The sequence below is a fragment of the Phaethon aethereus genome (assembly GCF_964289735.1).
Source record: "Phaethon aethereus genome assembly, chromosome: 9".
In the NCBI taxonomy this organism is placed as follows: domain Eukaryota; kingdom Metazoa; phylum Chordata; class Aves; order Phaethontiformes; family Phaethontidae; genus Phaethon; species Phaethon aethereus.
Genome location: NC_138585.1, coordinates 9,501,025 through 9,522,793, shown reverse-complemented (window position 1 = coordinate 9,522,793; position 21,769 = coordinate 9,501,025). Strand labels below are relative to the sequence as shown.

General features: G+C 42.8%; 1 protein-coding gene across 2 annotated transcripts; it reads left to right on the top strand.

Moving 5' to 3' along the window:
- Positions 1–6,693: 6,693 nt before the first annotated feature.
- On the top strand, positions 6,694–16,450 carry SERPINE2 (serpin family E member 2; the record flags this gene model as incomplete). 2 transcript variants are annotated; one of them, XM_082003326.1, is made up of 9 exons in its annotated part: positions 6,694–6,949; positions 8,143–8,262; positions 9,455–9,682; positions 10,743–10,940; positions 13,442–13,640; positions 13,783–13,883; positions 14,861–14,947; positions 15,493–15,576; positions 16,413–16,450. In XM_082003326.1, the coding sequence occupies 9 exons, from the start codon at positions 6,694–6,696 to the stop codon at positions 16,448–16,450; spliced, it is 1,311 nt and encodes a 436-aa protein (XP_081859452.1). The 2 variants fall into 2 exon arrangements, with proteins under 2 accessions (XP_081859452.1, XP_081859453.1); XM_082003327.1 differs by lacking the exon at positions 8,143–8,262.
- Between the last annotated feature and the right edge of the window lie 5,319 nt (positions 16,451–21,769).

The following is a 21,769-nucleotide window of genomic DNA, read 5'->3' as shown; positions in this document are numbered from 1 at the left end:
TTTTTCCTCACTTCTTTAAAGCAGGAAGCACTGGAAAGAGTTGTTAGTCAAAAGGGAAGAGCCAACATTCAGGATGTACCAGAAAACCTGGAGGAAGATGAAACACTTCAGTTCTCTTGTGTGCAAGAAGCTACTTCTGAACTTTCCTGCATTCAGACTGTGGGTCCTGCTGCTCTGAACCCAAAAGCATGTTTAGGTGTAGCAGAGGCCAAGCAGCATGGTGGGAGAGGATACTGAAGCTGAAGGCTTTGGCATAAGAGGAGTTGTGAACACCTGTGAGGGGGAGAGAAACCTACCAACAGGCTTGAGTGGTTTAATATGCTGCCAAGTGTGCACCATCTGAAAAACAAGACCCAGCATGTGACCTTCCCATTGCAACAAGAGTGGTCTCATTGCTTTGGAGAAACAATTGCTGTGTGGTCAGCCAGCTTCTTGAATGACTGTTAACAAGTTTGGTTGAGTATTTATTCAGTCCTGCTGGAGATTAGTTAAATGCCCAGAATGAAACTGATTTTTTTTTTTTGAGCTCACATGTCAGTTGAAATAAGACTTGTAAATTAGTAGCACAGATGGTATTGACAAGGAAACATCAATGTCTCAAACTCGGAAATCCCCCAAATGTTTGTCCCAGGCCAGGTTTCTCGGGGCCTGCCGCGTGGGCTCAGAGGCTCTGAGCTTTTTGGGTTTGATACAGTGAGAAGACCAGCAATGATGCAAGACTCTGCTTTTAGTTTTACTCTGTTTAGCTGCACTTGCTGCTGGTTTGGTCACAGCTATTCACAGAAGTGAAGTCTGGTGTCTGAGCTTCCTTATGCTTGATATGTCTTTCAAGAAACTGCAGAATCCATCTTGCAGCTTCAAGAATGAGCCTTGTGGGTTACACCTTATTGCTGTTGAAGTCAGGCTTCAAAATAAACACTTGGAGATGTCTTGTGAGATACACTGCACTAAGTACTGTACATATGTTAGTATTGGGTTTGCATGGGAAGGTTTTGGTGAGAAGCTACTAGAAGCTTCCCCTATGTCTGACAGAGCCAATGCTAGCTGTCTTCAAGATGGACCTGCCACTGGCCAAGGCCGAGCCCATCAGTGATGCTGGCAGTGCCTCTGGGATAACATAGTTAAGGGGAGGGGAAAAAAGGCAACTTCAGCTGGGGAGAAGAGTGGGAATATGTGAGAATCAACTCTGCAGGGTTGGTGAAAGAGGGGGAGGTTCCAGGTGCCAGAGCAGAGATTCCCCTGCAGCCTGTGGAGAAGACCGTGGTGAGGTGGTATGTGCCCCTGCAGCCCATGAAGCTCCACACTGGAGCAGGTGGATGCCCAGAGGAGGCTGTGACCCTGTGGTAAGCCTGCACTGGAGCAGGCTCCTGGCAGGACCTGTGGCCTCAGAGAGAGAGGAGCCCACACTGGAGCAAGTTTGCTGGTGGGACTTGTGACCCTGTGGGGGACCCATGCTGGAGCAGCCGGTTCCTGGAGGACATGGAAGGGACCCAGGCTGGAGCAGTTCATGAAGAACTGCAGCCTGTGGGAAGAACTCACATTGGAGAAGTTTGTGGACTGTCTCCTTCAGAGGGATGCCACGCTGGAGCAGGGGAAGAGTGTGAGGAGTACCCCCCCGAGGAGGAATGAGCAGCAGAGACAAGGTGTGAACTGACCACAACCCCCAGTCCCCGTCCCCCTGATGGGGAGAAGGCAGAGAATTTGGGAATGAAGATGAGCCCAGGAAGAAGGGGGTGGGGGGGAAGTGTTCTTAAGGTTTAGTTTTTTCTCACTATCCTATTTGGATTTCATTGGTAATACATTTAAATTCATTTTTGCCCATGACCGTAGTTGCTGAGTGATCTCCCTGTCCTTCTCTTGATCCATGAGCCTTTTGTTGTATTTTCTTGCTCCTGTCCAGCTGAGGAGGGGACTGATGGAGCAGCTTTGGGCACCTGGTGTCCAGCCAGGGTCAACTCACCACATGCAGTCAGTGCAGATACTGGAAAAAAACTACGTACAGTTCTCTTTCTTCCTCAGTTCACTTCAAAGTGTTCTTCAGGCTCTCTGGGACAGGTCTCCTCTCCAACTTGCATTTTAAGTCTGGGTATGTTTCCAGCTCATGTTTCTGCCTCTGATCTTGAACCAAACTAACTTCTCCATTTCCTCTTGGGAAGAGCACAGCAGCTCAATCTGTCTCTCTGAAGACAAAGTCCTTCCTAAGATAGTTCTTTCCTGTAGGAGGATCTCCATGCTCAGCAGCTCTTTGTGCCTGGGGCTGAAGACTTCTACCTGCTCCACCAAATGCCTTTCTAGACCCAGATCAAACAGTCCATATTAATGTAACTTTACTTTTGTACCAAGCATTCTGTAAATGCAGGCTGAAAGCATCGTGTACTCTTGACATAAATGCTTCCATAATAATTTCAGCCAAAAACTTAGACTACGCATTATGTGGGTGATCTAAATACCTGAGCCTAGTGAGAGTTGACTATGCTGCCTAGTATGTATGAGGGTTAGTGTTTGCAACACGAGCTAGAGGCTGAGGTCATCTGGAGATTGGTAGCCTGAAGATATTTCATCATCTGTCATGAAACAATACAAAACATAACGTGCAGACATAATGTGCTGTGGTGTTCCTCTCTTGCCTTTGCCAGAGCTCTGTGCCTGACTGGACTATTTATCTAAAAACATACAGTGGCTTATACTAGGCTTTAGTTAGATATGGGAGTAACTACTAGTTTAGCATGGCGTACAGGACTCCGAGGAGGGGTAATGGAGTTCTTGGTACACTTGCTGTGGACAAGGCATTCCTCATGCAGCTGAAAGCATGACACTGTCATCTGTTTTGTTCAGAAACTTTATCATTAGGGTTAGGAACTGGATTTGCGTAACATTAAATTTGGGGTTTGGTTTTTATTATTCTCTAGATGCATTTCTTTGGGTCAGTGTCAGTATTTCTGTTGCCTGTTTAGAACTTCAAGTTGTAGGATGTTGTCCTTCCTATAATTTCTTAATCTAAGTAGTGGGCAGCCTACCTTGAAGAAGGGTTTTTTTTTGGTCCAGCATCTTTCAAAAGCCCACATTTATGTAAATGAATTTGCCTATCCACTTTCTTCCTTCTCAGTTAACTTTGTAAAAAATATAAAGGTCATAGGAAAAGAAATGCCTAGCTTGTATTTTCGTTTGGCTTTCTGAAGCAATAGATTAAGATTTAACTATCAGTGAGTTTTTTAGCTTCAATGTTATGAAAGCCTGTTGAAAGCTTGTTGGTATTCTGTATAGCAGGTCAACTATTTTCCTTCCTACACATCCTACATCCTTTTGGATTTTTTCCTTGTGCTGTACTTAAGCTGTTTCTTTCTTTCAGGATATGCAAATGCAGTTCTTGTTACTGAACTAAGTAGAAGCTGAATATACTGAAATCCATGCTAGAAGCATTAATAAAATGAATGCCACTTCTGCTAGAAGATGAAATTAGCTCCTCAGCTGGTTAAGCTATGCAGTGGGCATGGCAAGGCTGAAAAGTGACTGCTCTGTAACTAATGCTAAAAAGCAATTTTATGTTTTTTCTGTGCCCAGAGCACTGTACAACTTCATTTCATGTATTGAGTAGGTGTCTGTTAGAGATTGTGCTCCAAAATAGAAACCAACCTGCCTTAATGGTGTAGCAGGAGGGAGTAGTTGGACAAGCATGGAGACCTCTGGGAAAACCAGGTGGAAGAAGTAATAATTTTTTCCCTGAAACAAAAAAAGGCAAAAATAAAATCCTGCAGCAGTGGCCTTGGGAGCAGTTGGATTGTTTTGACAAGGCCTCACACATGTCATGGGGAAAAAGCAAGGCTGTCATCCTGAGTCTGCCAAGGGCTGTCACCAGTGAAGTAGAAGACTTGGGGCCTGCAATATATTGTGATAAAGGCAAAGAAGAGAGAAATGCCTGACTTAATTAAACTTGTGCAGTTGCAGTACATAAATGACAATGAAACATTGTTTTATTTGGTTTCATAGAAGTGTCACTCCTGTCTCTGCCCTCACAATATACTTCGGGCAATGTAATGTGTCACGGGGGGATATGCTCAAAATACCCCAATCTCTTCTGGTTTGCCAGCTGGATCAGGTGGAGCTGCCTCAATCAAAAGCAGGGTTTTCAAATTACAGCTCAAATTGTGTGCTCTGATTGCATTGTCTGTTGCTATCCCTGGTCTTCATCACTACATGGGATAGGCTGTATTGCACCAACATTAACTGTGTGCTTGCTTTAAAGTACCTCTACTAAGAATCTCTAATAGTTGTGGGGTTTTTATGGCTTTTTTGGCCAAGGTACGAGGTAAAGGTGGAAGTCTGATTAAATAAAAATTCTTAATCTTTATGTTAAACTGCCCCTTGTGTCTCCTGGCAGGGAGAAAAGGTGGTTACCAAACCACCAAAGAAAACCCTTAAAACCAAAACCTATCTTCCCTTGGAGTGGCAATCCCCACTTGCCTCCTACAAGGCAGCATTGGCATCAGTGTAGAGCTGCTGCCTGGGAGAGAGGAAAGCCTTCCCCCACGAGCAAACCTGGAGACTTCAGGTGGTTTGTTTGTGCTAGTATTGAAGAACCCTTAAGAATATCCCTTAATGTTTTTAATAAACAAGTACGCTTTCTTTGTCAGGCTGCTGGTCCTCCCCACGACCGCTTCCTGCTGTAGGCGGTGGTGTGAGGTGCAGGACAAATCCAGCAAGACCCTCCTGAAGCCTGTTCAGTGAGTCACAGGTGGCACTTGGGGTTTCCTCCTGCAGGTCTCTAAGCTGCAGCCAGCCAAATCCAGTCTAGTTTTCAGAGTAAGCTTGAGTATTGCCAGTTGATGGCTGGTATGGGGCTACTTCGGAAGGAAGGAACTGTACTTCAGTGACTCCAATCTGCTTGGGGGATTAGTAGGCTGATGGGAAAGACTGTTAATTAGTGGGTAAGCTGTTAACCGGCTTTGTAGGACAGCCTTTTCACTTTTTCTTACGTAACTTATATCAGTCCAACAGGTTCCTCTAGTCACAGCTATACTAACCCGGTTGGGTTGGGGGTAGAAGGATGTCTCAACTCCTGTGTTATTACATGCTCAGCATTTTTTTCTGTGCTGCAATGGTCAACTTTGAAGCCAATTCCATCCCCTGAAATGGTGTAGAAGAAAGTGGAAATGCTGTATTTGTTACTTTCAAGTGTTTTAGCACAGTTAAAGTACATGCTATTAAAAGATGATTAAACGAATCTGTACAAACACCAGCTGGCTTCTGGTAATCAAGTGCTCCAGCATGGTTTGAACTTGCAGCGTAGGTAGGCTGTGCAATGGCAGAGCTCCTTGGTGCGGTACGCCCTTTCGTGTGAGTGGGAGGCGGCTGCGAATAACGCCTCAGCCTGAAAGCTCTCCCTGCCTGAATGCTGTGTCTCTGCTGGCCTCCAGCTCGGGCCGCTGGAGCCAGAACAGCAAGTGTGCAGTGCTGAACAGAGGGCTCAAGGGGAGGAGAGACCTATTTTCGGTTTTTGCCTGTGGTATGCAAATGACATTTTAATCAGTTGTATGCCTTCTGCAGCCTGATTAGCCTTCAGTGAACTAAGGATCTAGTTGACTCCTCAGTACATTTGAGACTAACACCTAAGTATGCTCTTGGAGCACCACAGTCAGCTCAGTGGGGGAAACAGGCTTGCTTGTTGGTCTGAAAACGGGAGTTAGAACTCTTGAACTGTGCAACTGAAATGCCTTAAAATAAAAACGTTGTGATTGAACTTTTCAAAGGTGAGCAGGGAACCTGATTTCATGGGATAAGAGATTATTGCATGACTATTCCTCTAGGTACCTGTTTGCCCTAACAAAAAAGGGATTGAATACACTTCCACAAGGAGGAGATACAGCCTAGTAGTTACAGTACCCAGTATTTAAGATTTGGTCTTCATTCTCGAATCAGTTGCTGAGAGGTCCTGAACAAACTGTTGCTGTTCTGAGGTCATGGGTGTAATGATGCTGGGATCTGTTAGGTGTCAGACCTGCAGATGAAAATTGGCCCACTTTGAATGTGACATTCCTTCTGTACTCATTAGCTATTGAATTTTCTTAAAATGAAAAGTACAGGCTAAAATCTAAACTTAACCTTGCATTTTTAAAATCTAAAAGTCTTCCTCTATATTCCCATCGTGGAAAATGCCAGTTATGCAGCTAACTCTTATTATTCTAGGCAGGTGTAAAATCCCACAACAGAAGGTCTGTTTGCATATGTATACATGCTTCTGTTCACTGCAGAAAATGATCTATAAAATGTACTGTGCATCACATCTTAGTGGGCGAGGACCATACCAAGAGGCTTCTTAGCACTAATTTATCCCTACAGGGCAGTTTAAATAGAATGCCAATACTGTTTAACTGGAACACAAAACTAAGTGAACTTGTGAGTGGTGGGAGGTAATCTTCCAGCTTGGTGGCTTTTGTCCTGTTATATAGTCACTGATAAATAGCTATTTTATGGTTATCTCTGCTTCTGGAAACCCTTAGACCTAAAATACTGGTAGAAGTAAAATGCAGGTATAAGTCCCACTGCCAGCACTGTGAATGGTGTGCCAAGCATGTACAAGACCTGCCCGCTCTTCAGGCAAATTAGAATTTAAGTGGAAAATAAAAATGCTGTACTTGCAAAAGCTGACTTGACTTTCCCCTCTTGTTCTCTTACAGGTATCGCCAACAAGAAATCATGAACTGGCACTTCCCACTTCTGTTTGCTCTTGGGACTTTAGTGTCTGTATGTTCCCAGTTCAGTTTTTATCCTCTGGAGGAACTTAGCTCTGATGTTGGAATCCAGGTCTTCAATCAGATAGTGAAAGCTAAGCCTCAGGACAATGTTGTTGTTTCTCCTCATGGGATTGCATCAGTCCTGGGGGTGCTGCAGCTGGGTGCTGATGGCAAGACAAAGAAGCAGCTGACAACTATGATGAGATACAGTGTAAATGGTCAGTGATTCCTAAGGTGTTTTTGGGTGTTGTTTTGTCAAATCTTCATGCTGTTTTGAGATGGCTTTTGAAGTGTGGTAGATTGCATCATATACCAATTAACTCTGTTTACCGAAGCACAAAATGGACACTCTTAAAGTTAATTGGCAATTTGAGCATGGACATGTACATATACTTCAGCTGGCTTATAAGTAGCTTTGTTAATGACGCCAGGGTCCTGGCTAGAACTGCCTTCATCCTTGCAAAGGTGATTTCCCGGAACATTGTGGATGGCGGTCCAGTGCCAGCACTATGCAGGAAGGCTGCAGTACCCCATTTCAGGGGGTTCAGCTGTACTGAACAGCCCTTAACAGGCCACTCCTTAAGCAACAGGGCAAGAGAATATTTCTCGTTGTCACATTGAAAGCAAAGCGAACTCTAACTATACAATTGATACTTTCACTTTGATGCTCTTCAACTTTGTTCACTTGTTTCTGCTGTCAGGATCCCTGAATCTGTAGTTCCTGTAGTGCCCTCTTGAAACAGCCATTTCTGCTTGTCTCTCTCTGACACTGCATGCATCTGTTTATATTTCTCCACCAATGTCTGCCCCTTGAGGGTGTAGGCTGAAGGTTCTTGCTGCTTTACATTGCATGCTGAGTATTTTTGTGAGTGTTTGCCAGCAATACTTAACATCTTAGTGCCAGCATTCTGCCTTCCAGGAATAGGAAGCACTCCAAGAGGTAAGTGCACATTTAAATCTTCAGCAGTATTGTCCTATAACACGTTGTCCTGTCTTCATTTGCTTTGCTGTTTTGGTTCTGGGTTTAAAGTACAACCAAATGATTTCTCAGATTAAGATTTAAACGTTGTAGGTTGAAATATCTTAATGAGATAACCAAGTTTAGGAACACTTGAATGTTCCAAATGTAAGTACTTGCAAAAATTGAGGCATTATATCAACTGGTTTTATTTGGCCTGCACACTTTCTAATCCTAGCTGTGAGACACAGAGGTTCTCAAACTCCTTAGAAGGTAGCCAGTACCTTGCTAGAGACTTGTTATGGGATGCTACCTATCTCTTTGCACAGTTCTCCTCTGCTCTTGTTCATGATTGCCTTACAGTCCTTTGGCAACTACAGCAACTGCTTCTTTGGGAAGGTAATAGTTGGAAAGTATTTTATTTATCTTTAGCTGTCTTTTAATGCAATTTAGCAGCTGGAAGCAAAGAGGAGAGCCAGCATCATGAGACCAGCCAGCTCTCCCTGGACCACCAGCAAGTGCTCCGTGGACCACCAGTGGTCCACAGAATACAGTTTGAGAACCTCTGTTATGGTATGTTCTCCAAAACAATTTGCCCATAATATTGGAGAGTGAGCATGTAGAAATTCATACAAACGGTACTGCTAAAGCATTCATGATACATGAAACAGCAAAGCCATCTGAGGCTTTTTCCTATATGCAGCTATGATAATAACTCTGAACTAATTTATTCCCTTCATATCTCTTATGTCTTAAGTTTGTCTACATAAGGAAGCAGTCTGGAAATGTTTCTACCTAAATTCTATTGGGAAAACAGAAACAGAGGGAGCCCACTAATAACTGCTGTAAAAAAAAAAAAAAAGCTACACGAGGATCCTGTTCAGTATAATGGCTGAACATGAAGTTGCTTGCCTGGCAACATTTCCCTGTGTAGACAATCACTCACTCATAAGCCATAACAACAGGGAGAACTGGGTATGGTGAACATAGCAGTTCTTCTGTGCTGCCATATGCCTTTTCTCATGTACAGTGAAGGAGCTAGCAAGCACTCGATATGAACTGCTTTCAGGACCTAAGGATTTTGACTGTAAGCACTGGAACCTACTGCTTTCCTTTTTCCTTTTTTAAAAGCAACCTTGTGTGTTAAGGGATTGACTCTTGCTGTAGCTGCCCTAGGCCAAGACCTAGTCTTTAAGGAAACTAAGACTTGACTTGAACCTTATAGAAATCTATAGCTTCCTTTTATTCTCCAGTAAATGGAAAGGAAGGATGGTGAGAACTTTTGCTTTGCACTCTGAGGTTCAAGACCACCTGCATAATCCTGCAGACCTGTTGGCTCTGCGTGAACAGGCTGAGCCCTTGACTTGCTTTGTCACTGTCACAGAACTGACAGGTCACCTGGGCTTATATGATATGAAATACACTCTGGAACAGTCTCCTCTGTGGAGGAGCATGGTTAGTAGCTCCACACTAAGACTTGAACCCAAATACTATCCCCAGCACTGTCTGTTGCATTCTGAGCAGACAGCTAGAAGGGAAGCAGGCATCACAGAGAAGGCCATGTTTTTTGTGGGAACAGTAAAGTTCTCCACGTGAGAGATCAGAAATGGGTATTTTGGAAGGCCTCTCAGAATGCTGGCTTTGGTCTCCTTTTCTAGTCTAGCATCTAAAATGTCTGACCTTTCATGTCATTAATAGTTGCATATAAAGTAACTGTTTGTTCATCATCTTATTCTAAATTAAACTTGCTGTTCTTTCCAACTAGGAGTTGGTAAAGCGTTAAAGAAGATAAACAGGCTCGTAGTCTCAAAAAAGAATAAAGACATTGTTACAATTGCTAATGCAGTGTTTGCAAAGAATGGCTTTAAAATGGAAGTGCCTTTTGTTACAAGGAACAAAGAGGTGTTTCAGTGCAGTGTCAAGAGCGTGGACTTTGAGGACCCAAATGCAGCATGTGATTCCATCAACCAGTGGGTGAAAAATGAAACAAGGGGTGAGTATTGGCAAGGCCTTTTTGTGCATGGCAGCGTAGTGTCTGAGACATCTCAGAATCGGTTGGAAATACTGGGAAAAGATGGAGAGGGAGAAAAAGCTGTGCCTTTTAGCTGAAAACTGCCATTAAGCTGGCATGTTTTAGAGCTGATGGGCCAGGAATCGGCAATCCCACTGCCCCAGTCTGCTGGCCTTGAGGGATGTGTGTGGCATGTGTGTCTGCCCATGGGATCAGGGGAGCTTCTACTGTTCTTGCCCTCCATATGATGGGTGAGAAATCCAAGCAGAGTTCTCCTGGAGCTATGCGTACTCAAACATAAAAGATGCTTTCAAGAAACTCAGATGTTTGACTCGGTAAATCAGACTTGTGGAAAGCTGTAGAGCAGTTCAGCTTTTGCTCTTGCTGCCCTAAACTCTTGCAAGATATGGCTGTGTTCTTAGGAGTCATGTTTAGTGGAGGATTTTTAATTAACCCTGCCTTGATGGAACTCCTCATGGTTCAAGCCTCTTGGCATCTAGTTGTCAAACTTACATACGCTAAAGCCAGAGATCATGTTTTACGACATACTCGTAGTCTAGGTGAACTACATGTCTGGTATCTCTTGGAGTTAAAACTAATGCCTCCTAGATGTGAGGAGTGTGTTGTTAATGATGTTGGATGTGGTATTTGTGAAATGAGGCTGTCAAATTCTTCCTTTACCACATCACCAGTCTTGCATAACAATGTTGCAAGCAGTGTGTGAATGGGAAAGTGCTTCAGCTGAAACTATTACCACTAACATGCTTAGTTTGACTCTTAGATCTGCTTGCATGCTGGAAAAGGTAAGGCCCTGTTAGTTATAACATCAGTCTATTAATTGGCAAGATCTATTTGCTTTATAATTATCCCAAGGGTTTACGTTTTGATGAAGAATACTTTATGAACCACAGATGTGTTGCCCCATGAGGAGCTGGCATACTCACAGATCGAGAGGCCTAAAGTAGTATGTGCTTCAGGTTCTTAATAAACAGTTGACCAGCATTATGATGGTAAATACTCAGACTTACTTTATTTCTTCTAGGTATGATCGATCAGGTTGTAGCTCCAGATGATATTGATGGCAGTTTGACCAGACTGGTTCTAGTAAATGCTGTGTATTTCAAGGGCTTATGGAAATCACGATTTCGACCTGAAAATACAAAGAAACGTCCATTTTATGGAGCTGATGGGAAGACCTACCAAGTTCCTATGCTGTCCCAATTGTCTATCTTCCGCTGTGGTAAGCTCAGTAACTCCCATTACCACCTCCAATGGTTGTAGAATTTGCTCTTTCTATCCAACTGAAACGAGAGTTTGTTGTACCTGTGGTGTTTAATGGTATTGCTTACTGTAGCTTACGCAGGAGGCTTTGTGTTACCTCAGCAGTATGAGATACTTCAGTATAGATGAGCTTGCTGTGCGAAGTATTTAACAGTTGCTTAAGGTTGAATACTCTGAAGTACTTACCTTATCCTGTTGCCTTCAAAAAGGAAAATTTGAAGTACCCAAACTGAGAACTTCGTATGTCACTTAAGGATTTCTTCTTACTGCAAAGCTTATTTTTAAGGGGTGAGAATAAAAGAAAACTACCAACAGAAACAGAACCCTGAGGTTTATCTGGTGATGAGCTGTGTATGAAAGACTGGAGTAAAATCAATCTATATTTTACCCTATAATAAAGAAATGGGACTTGCACTGTCCCCAGTACTGTGGGAGACAGAGGAGCACAGGTTAGTATGTTGGCTATATCTCTCAAGGTGTGAAGCTGCTCTTCAAATTGAATCACAAGTGAAAAGAAGTTCAGCAGGTTCAGCCACACTTCCATCAGAGACTCTCAAAGCTGACATAGGTGGCTCAGTGTGACTGACAATGTGCTTCAGAGCTTCAGCATTGCAGCCCTATGGGGATTTTATTGGTCAAAGTAAGACTGAAGCTCTGATAAAAGAATGTCTTCTGTTGCATCCTTCCAAGAAGAGAGCAATGCTGCCTGGAACTTGCTTCCATGTGTGCTAAAATACAGTCTGAGAAATAGGCCTGGGAATACAGCTTGCTATGAATAAAAAAAAACCCAAGGCCCACTGTGCTTTTAAATGCCTAGTTTTACTGTCAGTAGTGCTCAAATAATATTAGCAGACTTTGTGTTTACTTTAAACACTAACTTTCTGACCCAAACCCACATATGCATTAGAGCAGATGTAATGCTTTGAGAGAACTGCTGAAAGTGTGAGTTAGGGGAGGTGTAGAAGTCTACTGCAGTGTATACTACTTACCTGTGGAGTTTGAAAGAGGTTCATAACTTATAATAGTCTTGCTAAAGCCCATCTTCTTAAAGGCTTTTGACTTCTGATTCTGATGCTGGTTAAAAACTCTACTATGGTGGCCTATGTTTAAGCTAGAAAAGCTATTTTGGCTAGAAACAAACAAGAGAAATACTGCTGAGTTAGGACTTGGTTTAGGTTGGGTACCTCTGGATACCCTAACACAGGGCTTCTATCTTACTTATGCTTGCAAAAGGATCTTTAAAAGTTTAAATTTCTTAAGCATCTTAAATCCCATCAGTTGATTGAAGATGAATTCTTGTCCTGTTTGATATGCCTCAGTAGTAATGATAATAGCATGTAGCAGATCAGGAAAGTGGTATTTCACTGTTGGACAGTTTAGCTCGCTGTTATGTAGCTGACTTATGCAACCAGTATTTTGATCTGTAGGCTCTAGTCTGAGAACACTGTCATAATAAAAGGAAATAATCAAACTGCCAAGCTTGACACAATTCCTGCAAAATAAGTGCAATACTGCCAGTTTTCTAGCAATATGAGCTCAGTCAAGGCAGGTTGCATGGCCCTGGCAGTAAGATTAAATTTCTAATGAAGATGTGGATTTTCAGCTTGGGCTGACAAGTGCAGACTTACATGAAGAAAGGGGGAAGATAGTAAGATCTTACCGCTATCCAAAAACTTTCCCACAAACCTTGTCTGTAGTTAAACCGACAAGTTTTCACTTGAAACTCCTATAAAAAGCATTTGCTTCCCAGTCACATGCCAGAAATCCCACAATAACTGAAGGGAACTTGGAGAGGGTTGCGCAAAGAGAGGTAGTTGTCTTGGCGCTTGCTGTAACTCAGAGGTGTTGCTATCTACTTCTCATCTAATTGGCCTCCTGCATTGCCTTAAAGTGCCTGCTCCCCACTACCTCGAAGGACTTAAGACTGCTTCCTAATGAGATCCTTGTTAAGCAAGAAAATGAAGCAAATGCAGCAGATGATGACTACAAACAGGAGCTCTTCCAATAACTCTTGGAGGAAAGAGCTTGTCTAAAAGTTCTCTTCAGTTTGGAAAGATAGCCTGCTGCTTTTTTCTTTTCTCAGTGCTCAGTCAGTTCTGGTACAGCTGAGATCTGAAGTGGAGATCCAGCTGATTCACAGACCTGGTGATTTCTAACATAGCTGACTTATCAGTCTGGGCTGATGAGGTTTGGGAAATAGTATGCCTATCAAACTCAAATGAGTATTTGCTTCATGGTATCATCCTGTCTGAGCTTTCTGTTAGACTAGCATCTGCACAGAACCCATGCCACTTTTGAAGGGTTGCCTAGCAGGAAGGCAGGCGGTCTGTGATTCTGGAGTCAGTGTTAAGACATGGGCAAAGCTTTCCTAACAGACTCTTATAGCAGTAAATGTCTAAAGGTAAAACAGAGATTTAAGGCTGGAAGAACTATGGCTCATTAGCTTTTCTTATTTTTTAGGCACTACAAGTACTCCAAATGAGCTGTGGTATAATATCATTGAATTGCCATACCATGGTGAAATGATAAGCATGTTGATTGCTCTGCCTACGGAAAGTACAACGCCGCTCTCTGCTATCATTCCCCACATCAGCACAAAAACAATAGGAAGCTGGATGACAACCATGGTAGCAAAAAGAGTGCAGGTTATTTTACCTAAGTAAGTACTAATATAATCCATTTCTCCTTCAGGGAATATTATGTGAGTCATATATGTGTATCTTCTCTGATACAGGAGAAACAGAGTGCTTAAGGCAATTTCTCTGCATAATACTGATGCCTTTTTTGTTTGTTCCAACTAGATTTACAGCAGTAGCAGAAACAGACTTAAAAGACCCTCTGAAAGCACTTGGTATTACAGATATGTTTGACCAGTCAAAGGCAAACTTTGCAAAAATAACAAGTAAGTTATTTTTTTGGAATCCATGGTGGTTCTTATTTCTAGTTTCTGGTGCTGAATAAAGCACTGTTTTACCAATGCAGTTGTCTGTCTTGAATAAGTGTTACCATGATGTTGGAGCAAACTTGTAGCTAGCCAAGCATGGCTGCTTGCTTCTGAATGCTGCAGTGGCTTTTTTCCCCTTGTCTTGCATTACAACAGTAAATCATGCTGGTCATCTTGAGATTTGATATTATAAACTGAAGATCTCAAGCATAGTCTAAAATCTATGGCAGGACTTCTAACAATACTGTACCTTAGACTGTAACAAATACTGCAATTGCAGTATTTAACTTTTCCCTGAAGTATGTGTTTAATGACTGAAATTTTCTTGAGCTGTAGGAAAGCTCAAGGACTAAAGTCCCAGTTTAAGGGACTGGACCAAATCAGAGCTGTAAATATTAGTATCTGAAGGTAGGGTGTAGACAATCTTTGAACACATCGCTCTAAAATGTCATCTTATTTCTGTTCCCTGCTTCCATTAAACTCCTGATTAGCTTCTACAGGGAGATTAACATGAGGCAGGCTTTTTTGTTCAATTTGAAAACAAATATCTGGGTTTCATTGAAAGCAAGGTGTCTTGCTAAGTGCTTTTTTCCCCTGACATTGAGATAAATAGGAGTATAACTTAAATTCAGATAGCATATTTTTTCAGTCACTTTTAATTAAACTAAAAATGCAAGTAAACATGTCTAAATTAGATCATCAAATAAGAAAATGTAGTAAATGGGGAGGAGTAAGATGGGTTGTTCCCTATTTTTTTTTTTGTAATTACAAACTTCTTAACTGTATTCAAAGATTTTATCAGTAGTATTCTTCACTGCAATTTCAGGATTTCAGCAGGAGACATAGCAGTTTTTTACTTAGCCATGCTAGGCTATGAGGTACTTCAGGACTCCTGCAGTTTGTCTTACTGAAAGTGCTGTTCTTGGGTTTTTCAGGAACAGAAGGTCTTCATGTATCTCATGTTTTGCAAAAGACAAAAATTGAAGTTAGTGAAGATGGAACCAAAGCTTCTGCAGCAACAAGTAAGCAACCGTACTGATTGTTAGACTCGGGAAAACTATATCAGAAGGCTATACTGCAAAGCAAAGATAATCCCACTTTGAGACCATTGCAGGAATGTGCTTGGACATCAGATCAGTTGATGGACTTTATGTAATTTCTCAGGAAAATCCCAGCTTGCCAATATTGATCAGACCATTGGTATACTCTAAGAAATATAAACAGGCTTACTTCTAGAGAAGTGTCTTCTAATAGCTAACACTTTGGCCAATGTAATGTTCCTGGCTATCCAGGTGGCAAAGAGGACTAAGCTACTACATGCTTTGTGTGACAACCCCTGACTTCCTTCCAGCTTTCTGTGGGTATTGTGTTGCATCATTTTAATATGGTTCCTATAACCATAGGAATGTGACCTGTGTGGCTTTAAAGGTCCTAGTTGGTAGGTTTTAAGCATTTATCTTTACCTGTGCAAGCTTCTAGTATACACAAGGAAACTTCATTTTGATAGAGTATATAATGTGTTATGGTACTTGCTTTGTCTAACTTTAAACCTTATCTTTCTTGCAAGCTGCAATCTTAATAGCCAGGTCATCCCCTCCTTGGTTCATAGTAGACAGGCCGTTTGTATTTTTCATCCGGCACAATCCTACAGGTAAGCAGCATTTGTATGTACTTTCTTGCTTAAGTTGAGTATCAGCTATGCAATAGAGACAAAAGAAGTCTGGAGCTACTGAATAACTATTGCTTTAAAAAAAAAAAAATCCTGTAAGTGTATTTTTGTGCCTTTAATATTAGATTATTTTATTTGGAATACAACTCAGAACAGGAAAAAATATAAGTATTGGCTGCCAAGTAAACAGAAACAAAGCATGGCAGGTCCATGGGTACAAAAGAACAGTCTTTAATTTTCATTGTACCCTTCAGTGGAGAGGAAATAACTGTTACCAAGTGAACTGGTGAATAGGAGCCAGCTTTCTGATGGACAGTAAACTAGTGCTAGGGCAAAGGCTGGAATAGGGGCTTCAGGGACCTAGGGTGTTGCCACAGCTGCTATCAACAGAAGTGAGTCTCCAAACATAGTGATCATGGTTTCCTTGCAGTGTGAGTTGACTCTCCTAAAGCAGACCTGCCCCAGTTACTCTGAATAACTTGTCTACTTCTTGCAGTGACATGTGGATGATGGATATGCTAGTTAGTAGGGAACAAGATGCAGCTGCCAGCACTGGGAGAAGAGCGGACTCCTGGCAGCTGCATCTGGCAGGAGTCCCCATACCAAGGCTCCACAGAGCATCAACAGAACTGTGTGTCTCTAGAAATATGAGCTGGCCACCTATCCAAACATACACTTCCCTGGGCTCACAAACTTGAGGGAGGCTAGACAAAACTGACAAGGTAGCTCAGCTGTGCTCTGTGGACTTCATGCTTTCATGGAAAAGTTTAACTGTATTTATAGACTATAGTAATCCTTGTTTTCATTTCATCCCTCAGGTACAATCTTGTTTATGGGACAAATAAACAAACCTTGAATGTGGGAAATACATGAGTCTGTTTACTTCTTGAAGAAAGTGACACACCCCTGTTCTGTTAAATATTTTGTACACTACTCTTTGACTTCACTCAAGAGCTAGTTTTAACCACTGACTAGGTTTTGAAACGGGAGTCGACGTAGTTCTGGCTTTGTGGGGAAAAGTACAGATTGAAAACTACAGTATCTCTTCAAAATGTCTAAAAGATTCTTTAAACTACTGAATGGTTACCTATGCTAACAAACTCTTGAGCTTTTTCTGTATCTACTAAGAATTTTATGTATGGCTTTTGTGAGAGGATTTTAACAAAGAATGATAAACGTTTCTATTAGTGTTGGTTTTTTGTGTGTGGAAAAGGTCTAATTTTGTAGATATTGCCTACCAAGATTACTTTTGGTTCTAGAGTATCTTGGTACCTGGATATTCTTGGTAGAAATAGATGAAAAGTTCTAGCAATTTTTATTTTATATAGTGCATGTATCAGAGTTTTAAAACTAATGTGGTGTCAGATATACATCGCATTGTCCTGTCTTATTGTAATGTAAACTTGTCATTGCTAGTATACACTTTCTATTGGATTTAAATTTTATATTTGTTTTTGTACAAAGGAAAAAATAAAACTGCATTATGAACAGTCAGTGTTGTGGATTGTGGGTGTGCTGATGAGTATTTGGGTCCAGAGCCCTGTGAATTACTTTTTTTTTTTTTTGAAACTTCCTTCTAAGGACAGTGAAAGAAGGGTGGCTTTGTGAGGTTGGTTGGTGTGTGGGTGTGTTTGGGTTGTTTTTTTCTTTACTGCCTGCTGCTGATCACCTCTTCTGCTAAAGTCATTCTGCTGTGGATGAATTATCCATAGGTTCAGTGTCTGAAGAGCAAGCTCTTCGTATTTGTTATGCCCAAATTACTGTTAAAACTGCCATTGAGGACATCTCAATGTACCTTTGGGGCCTTTCCTTGTGCTCCCTATGGTGTAGGTTATATGCACATTTGCGTGTCTTCAGCCCCTTGCAGGACTCTCCTGAGTGCAAAACTCTTCAAAAGATAAGCAGTAAATCCCTTTGGCTTGTCACAGATGGTTCTTTGTTTGCAAGCATGTTGTACTGCTCCTGTGGCAACCGAGGGATTTGGATGGGGAAGGTAAATCTTTGGTATTAGCTGCTTCTGTCAAGGGCGCACTGGCAGTGAGAGGAGGCTGGCTGATGGTGGTCTGTGGGGCCAGAGTCCTGCAGTCTGACAGACTCAGCCCTGGTGTAAGTAGATGACTTGCTTGTATCCACAGGCTGGGGGATGAAAGAGCATTAAGCCGCCTTGTCAGTAAGAATACAAGATGAAGTGAAAATGCTTTTGGCAGAAAATACCTGAATGTGTCATGGATGACCAGTCCTAACCCAGTGCGAAGCCCGGGATAAGATTTTGTAATACGCTGCCACATACAACATACAGGTACTGACTTAGAGGAGGGAAGTAACAAAACAGCTCTATAGGAAGAATGTCTGGCTTTAACTGCTGCCCTCTCTCCTGCTCGAGTTGATTACTGTAAACATCCAGAAGAATAAATCTGGCTAGCTGTCTTGTGGGGTGTATTGGCTGCCTACTACCCAATCCTTAGAAGCTGGGAGACAAGTGTTCCTGCTGCATGCTTTCTTGTCGTACTGCGTGCTGAGGGCTAGGTCTCCTGTACTCTTCACTTCAGAGAGGTGAATGGAGAAACTACCATGATCTAGTTCTCTTGCTGTGTCTCTGAAAAGAAAGCGAGCCATGCAGGTGGAGGTTTTTAAAAAAAAAAAAAAACAAAACCCAAGACCTTAAGTGTGTGACTGATGTAACTAAAGATTCTGGTGCTGAGCAGGAAAACTCTCCTGGGTAGCCTAGCCAGGCTTGCCTTCAACTCCTCACATCTCATGGAGGTAAGGAGCAAAAGCAGTAAGAGAATTATACTGAGTTTTGTATAATTAGTGACACTTGCATTGGTTTGTCTTGTGTCAGGCTTGGAGATGGTTTCTCCTGCAAAAATAAGAAATGTTGCCTCACAAGAACTATGTAGCTGGGACCTGAGCTGGCCTTCAGAAGGCATGATGTACATGAGAAGTGACTACTAGGGTGCAAGGCTCTGGAGCAGTGTGGGATTGTATTTCAGAGTAACAGTATTGCTATTTTGATATAAAAATAAAGTTACAATATGAGAAACATTTTTCCAGTTGCTTCTATTTGATCTTTCTGGTAAGAATTCAAATATTAAGGGGTTGGCAGGCAAACTGAACTCCCATAGGGCTTGCACACAGCAGCAACATGTGCTCTGTGCAGCAAGAAGGCTTGAGATTAGATTTAGGCAAGGGAAAAAAATGCAATGACATAAGTTTTCAGACTTGCCTTAGCACAGTTTCTCTGTAAACAACTGTTGGTCCCTTTTGTTAGTCCTGAAATAATTTGCAAAATAAGATGATTGCTTAAAGCACTGAACAAAGAGTAACTGTGGGTACTTTTTTTCCCCCCCCCAACCAGGCCAAAACTGGACAACAAAGAGCATGGCTTGGCAGGCGTGAGCAGGCCTATTCAGTGGCTGGGACTACCTGCCCAAGCTGAGCGCTCAGCAGACCCATGGCGAGTGTCACACACAGCAGCCACTTGGGAGCTTTCAAGGTTCTACGGTACACGGGTGAAATATGTCACCCCTCGGAAAAAGGGGCTTTCGGCTTTGCCACTTCTGACACTCTTCTAAGCAGTACTTTTCTTTTCCAGAACTGGGAAAAAAAAAAAGTTTAACAAACGTGGGTTTGAACTAAGATGTTGATGAGATTTGCCTGTAAGCTGGGTAAAGGAGATCAGGATGGAGGGTAATGAAATAAGAGCCTAGGAAGGAGAGTATTAGGTTAGCTGCTAAAAACTTCCCTTTTAGTAAATGCTGTAAAATCACTGTCTGTGCTCTCCAGTCCAGGAAGCTGATTCGTATCAAATTTCCAGTCCTGCTTAACAGAGTAACTAAAGTGCAGTGTGATGTCTTAATGTTGGGCCTGTGCTTACTGTAGTCTTATTAACCCTTACTGTAGCAGTCTGTTAGCTGCTTTTGAAAGACTTTGGGGAATCTGCCTGCAATCTGCAGAGGTTGTCTGTTAATTTTTTTTAAATCTTCATCTCTTGGAATATCAAGCCTAAAACAAATGTTTGTGCTGTTTGTGTCTGCTTTGATCTATTTCTCCTTACTCCTAACTGCTTTGCAGTTCAAATTTATCTTTTCTCAGCCGACAAGCCAAGGTGGGTTTGGGTCCCTGGGCCCTGTTGTGTAGGCAGCCCTGTACCCTGCTTGTGAGCAGGAGCAGGGCTGGAGAGGAATCGTCCTTGAGGAACGGAGACAGTGAGACGGAATGCCTAAGGCTCATAACTTGGCGATGGGTCGGTAATGTCAAGCAGGAATGTAACTCTATGGAAAGAGCGTAGAACTAGGTGTGCCTCAGTTTCTCCATCTTTAAAAGCGGAGCTAACACATCCCGTATAAACTTTTCTGAGATGGAAAGCCCAGAGAGACTGTTAGCTCTTCAGTAGTATGAGACTGAAGCCCTGGGCAGGGAATGAGTGTGGAAAATGCTTGTGGTTGCAATTGCTTTAACCTAGAGACTAAGTAGGGACAAAGAATTTGGTAAAACTCACCATGTATTTCCTGAGCCAAATTTATAATGAAGAAAGTGGTTATTCGTGAAGTAATTAAGAGGAAAAGTAGCAGACTATTAATCTGCTAAACTGTGTCTCAACTTTGTTTTCATAACGTCAGAGCTCTCTAAAAACGCTGCTCTTCTTTTACAACTTCCATGTTTCGTTAACACTTTGCAGTTTTCAAATCTTGTTTGCTCAACAGAGCGCGGAGGGTAGCGAGGGGCCAGATCCTCAGCCCATGTAAAGGGATAACAGCTGTTCATCCCTTGGCATCACACTGAACTCCATGCCGGCAGCCCTTTTCTGGCAGCAGCCCCTCCTTTAAAAACATGGCTGCGTTGCCTCCCAGCAGCAGAGCAGGTTAATAAAGATGAAAAAGAGAAAGAAATTCAAATATTCTTTGTTAACGATGTTCTGAAAGCTCTCTTGTGCTTCAAAGAAAGAGAAAGCCCTTTAGCTTAGCCCCATCAGTTGAAACTGCATGTATTTATTAGTAATGCTACTACTACCTGTACTGGTTGAAACCTGTCTGGCACTAATAATTTCCATTATTACTGTGGTGCCAGGAGGCTGTGATAGTCTCGTGTGCTGGATGTGACACCCAGGAGGAGACAAGTCCCTACCGAAGGCACCTGAAGGTAGAAGCCACAGAGGGTGAGGCAGGCCATCCTCCTTCCCAGGAGGCTGGTGCTGAAGCTGATGGCAGACTGCAGATCTCCTTGATCTCAGTTTGCTTGGCTTGCTGCTATGGCCAAGTGGCCGCTATTCACTTACCAGACGACGATATTCTGTGAGCTCATGACTAACGATGCTTTTTGCATGCTGCAGGGAGATAGAGTCATGTTGGGTGGATATTGCTAGCTCACAGCGACACAGCCATCTCAGTGCTTCCAGGGATGCTATTTTTACTTTCAAGACTATGGTGGGGATAACTGTTACAGTCGGGGAGACTGGACCCTGTCTGGGGTGTATGTAACATGTATGTGCATTAGCATGCTGGCATTTCCATTCCAACCTACCTCCAATGCTCAGTTAGCCCTGAGCCAGGGATTACCTTCCCCGAGCTTTTCCTGGCTGCTAAGCCCATCGCATCTCCCTTGAATATTGAATCTAGGCTCCTAATGCATCAAGTTCCCTGTAATTAAGCGTACCAGCTTCTGAAAGCCATTTGTGCAATAGGAGGAGTGAATCAGATGCTTTTCCTTTGGGGCACCGTGCACCTGGAGCCTGTGGGCATCAGTTAATTATACTGGCTGTGTGCCACCCTGCCCTAGACCAAAGGGTGGATATGTCTCCTTGGTTCACAGGCAGCATTTGTTTCACTTCCAGACTAATTTGTGCTGGCTGGTTCAGGAACCACACAGGTGGTGGAGAGTGGGGAAAGCAGCACTCTATCTTTTGCTGTATCTGACCAGCCTGGGCTCTTCCACCTTCCCGGAACGGTTGTGGTGCGGACACTGCTGCTACCCGTCTGTTCAAGGGCTCGCTGGCCGGCGCGTGCCCATGAGAAGCACAGACCCATGTCACCTCTGCCCCTTCTTGCAGAACGGCCCTCGCCCTGGCTGGGGCTGGCCCCGGCCTCCGCGGGCATCGTGGGGCTTCTGGTGGACCAGGATCACCCTCAGTGCTCCTCTCTGTACTCCAAAAAAACCCAAACAACAAATCTAAAAA